The following is a 9,351-nucleotide window of genomic DNA, read 5'->3' as shown; positions in this document are numbered from 1 at the left end:
ACAAGCAATGAGGAAAGAGATACGATCCTATGATCTGTTATAAGGTCTATGGGACATAAAAGAAAATGCTACTCCTATACTTATCAGGATGCTTGTAATACCCTGACAGGTTTAGTCTTCATTTAAAGGTTTGTTTGCAAAATTATGCAATTTAGGATTGGCAAAACAAAATTATACCTGTAAGTGGCATAGCTCTAAGGCATACCATTACTACACAAGCAATACAATTCTCTTATTAGTAAACTTTATTTCATTTGAAGTTCACCTGTACCAGTTAATTGTCTAATGTGAACAAGTTCTTAAATAGTTATTCATTTAGTGGTTTAAGACAATGGTTTCTGAGTTTTTGGCATCTGTGTGTCTGATCTTCCTCTAGAGAAGGAAACTTTGCATTTGAACAGCACAAATGCAGTCAGGTGCTGCTGGAAGACACTGATCCCTTTACTTTCTTGGTTCCAACAGATCTTTTGATTCCTATGAACATCCTATAAACCATTCCAAAGAACATGCAAGTTTCTAGAGAACATTACTATTTACAAACACTTAAGACAGCAGGTCAAGATAATTCCACTAACTAAACCTGAAAGAATTGAGGATATGAGATGGTTAAAGACAGCTAAAAGCAGAGAACAGCTGATACTACCCAGCAAAGTGTTAAGGACTTTTTTTTATAAAACAAATTCAATATCACCCTTCAAGGCCACAGTTTAATTGCCAAAGGTAATAGGAACAGCTGGAATGTACCTAGGGTTTTGTGGAGTAGTTCAACTCACTTGCACAAGGCTTCAAAATTAAAAGAAACCATTGGACAATACTAATATATTTGTATCACATGAATTAAAAACTGTCTCACTGCCCAACCTCAAAAAGCAGCTTTCAAAAGGAATTACCACTGAATGAAACTGTTCATTGTAAAGTTTCTGCAAAGCTGACACTTGGCCCAACACTATTTGACATCTTTACATATGAACTGGAATTCTGTATATAGCAACCTCCACACCATTTGCAGAAGACAGTCTTTAGGAGAGAGGTATTTATATAGATCACTTGATCTAGCTGCACTTTATGTAATCAAAATTCATTTTAAGGTAGACAGATGCAGAACCTGGTACCTAAGCACAAGGAGTGGAAGCTTCGCCTGCTGCATAAAAGACTGCATCCTTGAAAGCCAGAAATCTTCAAATAATTTTTGTGAATATCACGGATTTATGGCAGCCTATAAACATCCAGGGTGATGCTATGTAAAGAGAGCTAATAAAAGCTTTGAAAAGATACACACTGGAGCAGTGAACCACATAATGGAGGAGGAATGCAGATTTTATTTCTGCATATGGCACTGGTGGACTGCCACTAGGAAACTATGCGTAGCCCCAGTGTTCACCGTTTCAAAAAGACATTCGAACTCTGAAAGAGACACAGAAAGGAAACAAAAACAGTTAGAGCAAATGTCTTATAATGTGTCTAAAAAACACAACCTGTTTATCAGAAAGCAAACTGAGAAGGAGCTTAATTACATTGTAGATGTACTCTGACGGAAAAAAAAAAGCCAGTGCTATAGGACTCCTTAAGCCAGTCAGAAAGTTACATGAACTCATGTCTAGAAGGTGAAGCCAAGCACAATAAAATAATAAATGAAGCACTGTGGGGGTTTTAAGTATAAGGGATACCCTTTTAGAGTAAGTGCTACAAAAACTGAAAAAATCTTTTGATTCTTTGACATCTTCAGATAAATTCTGGAGATGCATAAGAAGTTATGTTTTAGCCAAACACAAGTAATTGTGCTCTGCACACAGGTAGGAAACACAAAGGCCATAAGTAAAATATACAGGATACCAGGATCAATGCTAAATCATAGAATCATAGAATGGCTAGGGTTGGAAAGGACCTTAAGATCATCTAGTTCCAACCCCCCTGCCATGGGCAGGGACACCTCACACTAAACCATATCTCCCAAGGCCTCGTCCAACCTGGCCTTGAACACCGCCAGGGATGGAGCATTCACAACTTCCTTGAGCCACCCATTCCAGTGCCTCATCACCCTTACAGTAAAGACCTTTCTTCTTATATCCAATCTAAACTTCCCCTGTTTAAGTTTTAACCCATTATCCCTTGTCCTATCACTACAGACCCTAATGAAGAGTCCCTCCCCAGCATCCTTACAGGCCCCCTTCAGATACCGGAACGTGACACTTGAACAGACACATAAAGCAAGTAATTGAGAAGTCTGGGATCACTTTAAATGCTGTGTATGCACTGCTAGAAAACTACAGAACAATGGCAGAAAGGACAAAATCTTTGCAACGAGATTTTTGTAATGTAAAAGCTTGTAATACTATTTAGACTTTATGACACATGTACAGTATGGATTGAGTTGTGCTTCGGAAAAAAATGATGCATTAATAGTACAGATAAAACACTTATGTATCATTAGATTGAATCCTAATGCATTCATTAAGGTAAACAGCAAGTGACATTTTTGTTTACAAATAAGCTAGAGTTTTTTCTTCTGTATAATGAGAAATTCTGTCATAAGTCTTGTATTTTTGCCTTGGCCCATTCTTCTCATGGATAACAGCATCTTCATAGATAATCTGTATCTTCACAGAGACCTTTTACTTTCATGTGGCCTGAGAAGGGCATTAAATAATGACTGGTTGTTCTTGGACTAGATTGACCATCAAGAGTCTAAGAAATATATTACATAAGATACTATAAAAACAAGACTAAATTCCCATACTCCAAAAGAATCAAACTGAAAATGGACAAGCCTGCAAACACCATGAAGAGAACTTGACACAAAACAGATATTTCACTGTGTACAAATAATTGCTCTTGGCTGATAAACAGGAAGAAGTTTTAAGGTTGTTTGTATTGCCATGAGATCACGTCTTGCAGAATGACAAATCTCCATCAAATGATCAAGGATTCCCTGATAACATGAAGGGATTGTAATAAAGATTTGTGAGATGTTATTTACTAATAGCTAATAGAGTGCTTTTTTTCTAGATCTCTATTTTCTTGTAGTGATGAGAACAGTATAATTTTCCGTGTCCCTAACAAAGATTCTCTCCGTTTGGCAAGGAAGTGATAGAAGAGTGTAATTAAGCAATGATGACCCTAAAGTGAAATGTGGATTCTTTACAATATACAATATCCTTCCCACCAGCCACATGTGTTTGTCAGATGTTTACAGAATCTTCATTAACTAAGAGCTTTGCTAGATAACAGAAGCTGAAGCATGGCATCAATGACTCTGATAAGGGCAAGTGTACAACCAATCTGCTTGACAACTGACAAGAGGCTGCGGTTTGAACCAGACTGCAAAAAGAACACAAGAAAGTGATTTGCAAAGGGTATTTCAGTTGTTTGCCTTCCATCTCCTTTCCTCTGTCTGTAATGAAACAAGACTTTTAAACAGCTAAAACACCCTTATCTTCTTGTCTCTCCACAAGAAAGTAAATATAGAAGAAATGCATTATTTTGGGGTATTAGCTGCACTGTCTGTTTTCAACATCATTGCCTGTTTGACAAGAGGCAAGCCTTTGGAAGATTGGAACAAGTTACCAGTTATGGGAAAGTCTGATGCACACTTCCATGATTCTGAAGAAGTGGAAGGTGAGACTCATTTTGACTTTAAATCTTTCCTGGAGAATATGAAGATGGATTTACTAAGGAGTTTGAATTTGTCAAGAGTCCCCTCGCAAGTGAAGACCAAAGAAGAACCACCACAGTTCATGATTGATTTATACAACAGATATACTGCAGACAAGTCCTCCATCCCTGCATCCAATATTGTGAGGAGCTTCAGTACTGAAGGTAGGAAAAGTCCTAAATATGTGGACTAGAATTTTTAAAGAATTACATGGACAGGAGGCACGCAGATTCTTTTGATATTCAGAGGGAACTGAGTGCCAAACTTCCACTGATTATTTATAAATAAAATAGATTAAAATTTTGGATTGTAGTCTTGCTCTGTAGAGTTTTTTTCAATCTTTAAAAAATACAATTACCTTTCATTTTCTTTGATATTTTTACTGTACAATATTCTCTTCTCAAATGCATCAACTGAGATGATGTACTGAGTAAGAGGGTTTACATGAATAATGTCTCAAAACTAGATATTTGGAGCTGAGTTTTAATGTTAGAATGCAAATTTTTTATCATCTATAATTGAGACATCCATGCTAGAGAGTTCTTCTCTTAGGTGGGCTCCTCTTTAAAAACCACAGCAGACAACCAAGGGATCTTGGTTGTCTAGGGATCCAAGGGATCTTGGTTCTCTAGGGATCCAAACAGCAAACAGCAGTGCTCCCCCAAAATTCTGAGTTAGATGGAAAGATTTATATGGAAATGGGTAGTCAAGCTTGTGTCAACAACAAAAAAAAATAAATCAAGATCTCTACCTGTGCAACATTAAATAGACTTTTTAAAAGCTCCATCAAAGGAAGAAGTAAAAAAGAAATAAATGCAATCCTTGTGATAAAAATGAGATAGGGAGAGTTAAAGCTTCTGTTTATATGAAAACAGACATACAGAAGTAACAGAACTAGGGAGAACTTCAAATTCCTAAATTAGTGCCCCTAGTTCTGAAATGGAAAGAAAACTTAACAGAATGAGGTAGATTATAGTTTCCATATCTCACTCTCTTCTCTGACTGTTTTAGTGGGTAAACACTGTGAAGAAGTATCAATGTTAGCCTATTAAAACTGCTCTAAAACCCAGTCATGACTGAGTACTTATTTTACATTGACCATCAAATAGACATCAGTCAGTGATGACTTTTAAACATTACTGATCTTCCACCCAAGTATCTGCCTCTCCCAAGGCAGAGTTGATGGTACTGCATATAATTTTGAAGGAAAAACCCCCACAAACAAAACCACACAAGCTCAGTGTGTCCAGCCTGGAATGGACTGGGACCTGAACAAGAAAAGGTGTTTCTCACCAAGTCCCAATTTAGACACACCCTGAAGCTTCAATTAAGAATTTTCAAAAACTTTTTTATTTCCCCAAACTCCCACTAATGCGATCTGCTTGGAAAGTTATCTGAAGACAACAAAAGCCTCAGCACAGCTAGTTCTGAGAGACACTTACATACGTAGAATACTTCTCTGTATTAGGAGGGCAGTACATCCCACTGCAGGATGATAAGGAAATTCATAGGGTTTTTCAGGAATTCTTTGTGTAAAAATCTCTTAGGAAATCACTAAATCTGAACACTCCCCAGATGCCTTATTTATGTACTTAATATTAATGAGCATCATTAGGCAGTCTCGTATGCTCCTCTCCTCATACTCACCTGACCATGCAATCTTGTAGAAAACTCTACGAACACCAGGGACCTCCATTTCTTCTTTCCACTCCCTTGAAACACAGCCAGAGGATGGTATTTTATTCCGTTTTTTAGCACTGGACAGGCAAGCTCTTTTTGCAACTCCAAAATACATCCTGAGTCTTCTAAAAGCAAGTTAGTTAGACAGTCAGAAAAGCACTGAACCACATTTTCATTTCCTATTGCAGATGTTATTTCTTTGGCTTCATCAAAAGAAAATCCATTTCAGAAACACATCTTGCTCTTCAACATCTCTATTCCACGATATGAGGAAATCACCAGAGCTGAACTGAGAATACATATCTCCTGTCACAGGGAATTTGCGTCTCTCTCTAAGCTGGAAGGCAACATGGTCATTTATGATGTTCTAGGTGGTGACCACTGGGAAAACCCAGAAAGTACCAGATCTTTCCTTGTCTCCCACAGTATCCAGGAATGTGGTTGGAAGACATTTGAAGTGTCCAGCGCTGTGAAAAGATGGGTCAGGGCAGACAAACTGAAGACTAAAAACAAGCTAGAGGTTGTTATAGAGAGTAAGGCTCTGGGTGGTTTCACTTGTGGGAAGCTGGCTACCAGTGTTAACCCTGATACAAAAAATCTGCCCCTGTTAATCGTGTTCTCCAATGACCGTAACAATGGGACAAAAGAGACCAAAGTGGAGCTCCGGGAGATGATTGTTCATGAGCAAGAAAGTGTGCTGAAGAAACTAGGGAAAAACAACACTTCATCTGAAGAGCTAGAACAGGGAGAGGAAAAGGCCATCACTGGGCACCCCCATCATTCCTCCAGAACCAAGAGAAGCATCGGAGCCAACCACTGCCGGCGAACTTCCCTCCATGTCAATTTTGAGGAGATTGGTTGGGATTCCTGGATCATTGCACCGAAAGATTATGAGGCTTTTGAGTGTAAAGGAGGTTGTTTCTTCCCTCTGACAGATAATGTTACCCCAACAAAACATGCTATTGTCCAAACGCTAGTGCACCTCCAAAACCCAAAGAAAGCTTCCAAGGCCTGTTGTGTTCCAACCAAATTGGATTCAATCTCCATTCTTTATAAGGATGATGCTGGTGTGCCCACTTTGATATACAACTATGAAGGGATGAAAGTGGCAGAATGTGGCTGCAGGTAGTATACAAAGCAGTATCTCTAAGAATAAGAATACCCACTTTTTCTGTTATGTGTAAATCTGTACATTAGTGATACAAATGAAAATCTTGCAAACAATGTTTGGAGCAGGGTATGGGCCTGGTTGTTGCTGTTTCTGCTTGTTTTAAAGGAAAACTGGCATTTAAAGAATAGCAATCATTGTAAATAGCCTGCATTAAATATATCACGGCAAAGTGAATACTGGATTAAAGTATTGTGAGATTGAATGAATTGTGCATTATTTGGCAACAGTGATACAATTTGAATACCTTATTTCAACTTTTCTGTTTGAGCAGTTCTGTTTAGGTCACAAACAAAAGGATTCTCGCTGGGGATTTAGGATGTCCTGTACATGTTTAACAGGTATTGAAACCTAATTTGTTCAGCCAACTCTGACATTTTCAAATTCTGTAAAACTCGGTAAATGGAATTTAGTCAGCATGATAAAGTCAGAAGTCTAAATCCTGCAAGCCTTTTCTCGCATCAATAATCTCACAGGCAAATTATTTACTCCTATAAGTGAAGATCTGAAGTACTCAAAAGAGAAGAGATTCTCAGCCATATTTCATTCCCAAGTTTCCTTCTGTGGGTAGCAGGTGCCTTGGTTTCAACTTTCTTATCCTCAACGTCCCTATTTTTACCCCCTTATGGCACATACTTGAATGATAAGAAGTGCAGCCTTCCGCTTCTAAGACACTGTTTCCTACAAGGAACAGTAGCCCTTATCTCTGTACAAAGATAAGAAGACACTTTGACCTACTGCATATTCTTAGTATTTCTTTGCAAGAACATGCAGTCTAACGATGATCAGCCTGTATGCTAGAAGCTGTATCCTAACAGTAGTGGGGGCTGGCTGGCAGAGCTCAACACTTTTGAAAAGCCCAGGCTACTTATTTAGAGGCCTAAATATGTTCTTTGGAGTCTGACATAAGTCTCTGATGTTTTTTTAAATTTCTTCTACTGGGAAATTCTATTTTACATATAAAATTCACCCCTTAGAAATCTGGGAAAGCCTGAAAACTTCTATCTGTGTTCCATAAGACTTACACTGCTGTATGGGAAATATACTATCATGCAACAGCTCTCATGACTTCAGTTGCATTTTCACTGAACAAGGAGCCCATCTTTCTTGCAGTTAAACTTCCTTTGATTATAATGAAGGGTTTGCATGTAAAAGAACAAACATAATGTCTTCTCTTGGTTTCAGGGGATGGGTATATGTGCTGTACAATGACACCATAATTCTACTCCTCCATCACCTTCCACACCAAAAACCCCAAACCAACCAATCAACCAAAAACAAAAACAAAGAAACCACTATCAGAGAATACTTTTGATCCAAGCCCACAGCAAACTACACATCCATTTAAAAATGGCAAAGAATATTGATGAGGCAAAAATCTAAACAGTAGCTTAATGTATGGAAGCAACAGGATTTAAATCGATCCATATGTTTTAAATTAGGGCAGCCTGTGGGCAAGATGAATTCATTTGGCATGAACAGGTCAGCTTGAAATATAATACACAGCTTATTTACTATTGATAACTTAATACAGAGCAAATAGCAGGAGAGTGTGAGCAGGGCAGTTGTAATTCCATCAAGAACTGCCGGCTACATCACAAACCATGAGCACATAGCACGATTCACCAGAATTCTTGTATTGATTTATAAGCTTTTCTTTTAGAACTGGGCTGCAATTGGATCAGATCTGAGATCAGTAAAGGGGTCCATGCAAACTCCATCCACTCATAGCTGTATGTCATTAACCTCTTAAGCTTCTCAAGTCAATCCTCTCATTTTACTACTTCCCAGCGGCTTCTGTCATTTTGCAGCCATTGTCATGTCTTCCTTCTTTCGGAACCCCCTGTATTCTCACCCCATTTTGTTCCTGTCTCCTAAACCCATGATACTCTTAACTTCTCTTATCAAGTAAAAGAAACCACCAAACAAGCACTTGGTGTGATCACATGAGAAAAGTTATTCACACATGTGTCAAGGTAATTGTAGCTGTGTGTCCTTAAGTCATCTAAACATAAGGTCCTAGTCATATTTTCACTGCACTGAATACAGGACTTTGTCCATAATTAAATGAAAAAGTGGGGAAGGAGACAGACCAGTTCCCACATCCTCATGGAGAGAAATAATGAATAATCAAATTTTTTTGTTTTTTGTTTTACAATCTGAAGTCAAACATTGATCTTTGCTTCCCAAGTCTACTTGGAGAAGAAAGGAAAAAAACCAACCAAACCAACCAAAACAACACAAAACCAAAGCCATGCTTTGGCTCAAAACCTCAGATCCTAGCTAGGCTATAAGAATTTCAGATAAGCTTTTCAGATCTTGTCCCAAAACTGTACTACAAGACACTTCTGTATTTCAACCAAAAGAAACTGAATGCTCTTCCAGCCAGCTTTAATGATCACATTTCCACAGGCTTAACGTTTTGGTTGGTACAATACTAAAATGAAACATGATTTTTTCCATAGGGTGCAGCTCACGGTCAAGAAGAAACAAGAACCCAGTAGTGACTACAGATGCTACATGTCTGGAGTGCGTGTCAAACTGATGTTTGGTTTCACACTGTAAATTTAGCAGTTTGATTTATGTAGTTTTGAACATTCAATTTTAAAACAATTGCTGAAGTTCCCTCATGTTTCAGATGCTTTGGGGTGCAACAAATCAGCCAGGTGGCCAATATGCTAGAGAGTATACAAGTTGCAAAGAGCAGGAAAACATCTTGCCCCCTGCTTCAAGATGGGTCCCATCAGACACTGGAAAAAATAAACTCTCACATAATTGGATTCTGAACATCAACCAGCAGCTTGCTGCTACTGAGGAGGTTGGGGCTTGTGCACAGCCCAGCAGATGCACA

The 9,351-nt window shown here is 38.3% G+C and overlaps 1 protein-coding gene across 1 annotated transcript; it reads left to right on the top strand.

Annotated features, from left to right (window-relative positions):
* Positions 1-3,217: 3,217 nt before the first annotated feature.
* On the top strand, positions 3,218-6,705 carry GDF2 (growth differentiation factor 2). The gene is made up of 2 exons (XM_061358878.1): positions 3,218-3,816; positions 5,521-6,705. The coding sequence occupies exons 1-2, from the start codon at positions 3,471-3,473 to the stop codon at positions 6,459-6,461; spliced, it is 1,287 nt and encodes a 428-aa protein (XP_061214862.1). The 5' UTR covers positions 3,218-3,470; the 3' UTR covers positions 6,462-6,705.
* Positions 6,706-9,351: the final 2,646 nt, after the last annotated feature.

This window comes from Neopsephotus bourkii, unplaced genomic scaffold (assembly GCF_033783945.1).
Source record: "Neopsephotus bourkii isolate Nb327-2 ecotype Australia unplaced genomic scaffold, CSIRO-AGI_Nbou_v1 NB_951, whole genome shotgun sequence".
Classification (NCBI taxonomy): Eukaryota; Metazoa; Chordata; class Aves; order Psittaciformes; family Psittacidae; genus Neopsephotus; species Neopsephotus bourkii.
This window is presented reverse-complemented; position numbering and strand designations above follow the sequence as displayed.

Coding starts and splice junctions, on each gene's coding strand:
- GDF2 (XM_061358878.1), top strand. CDS start 3,471: ATGCATTATTTTGGGGTATTAGCTGCACTGTCTGTTTTCAACATCATT. Junction 3,817..5,520: donor GAGGAGCTTCAGTACTGAAG/GTAGGAAAAGTC, acceptor TTCCTATTGCAG/ATGTTATTTCTTTGGCTTCA.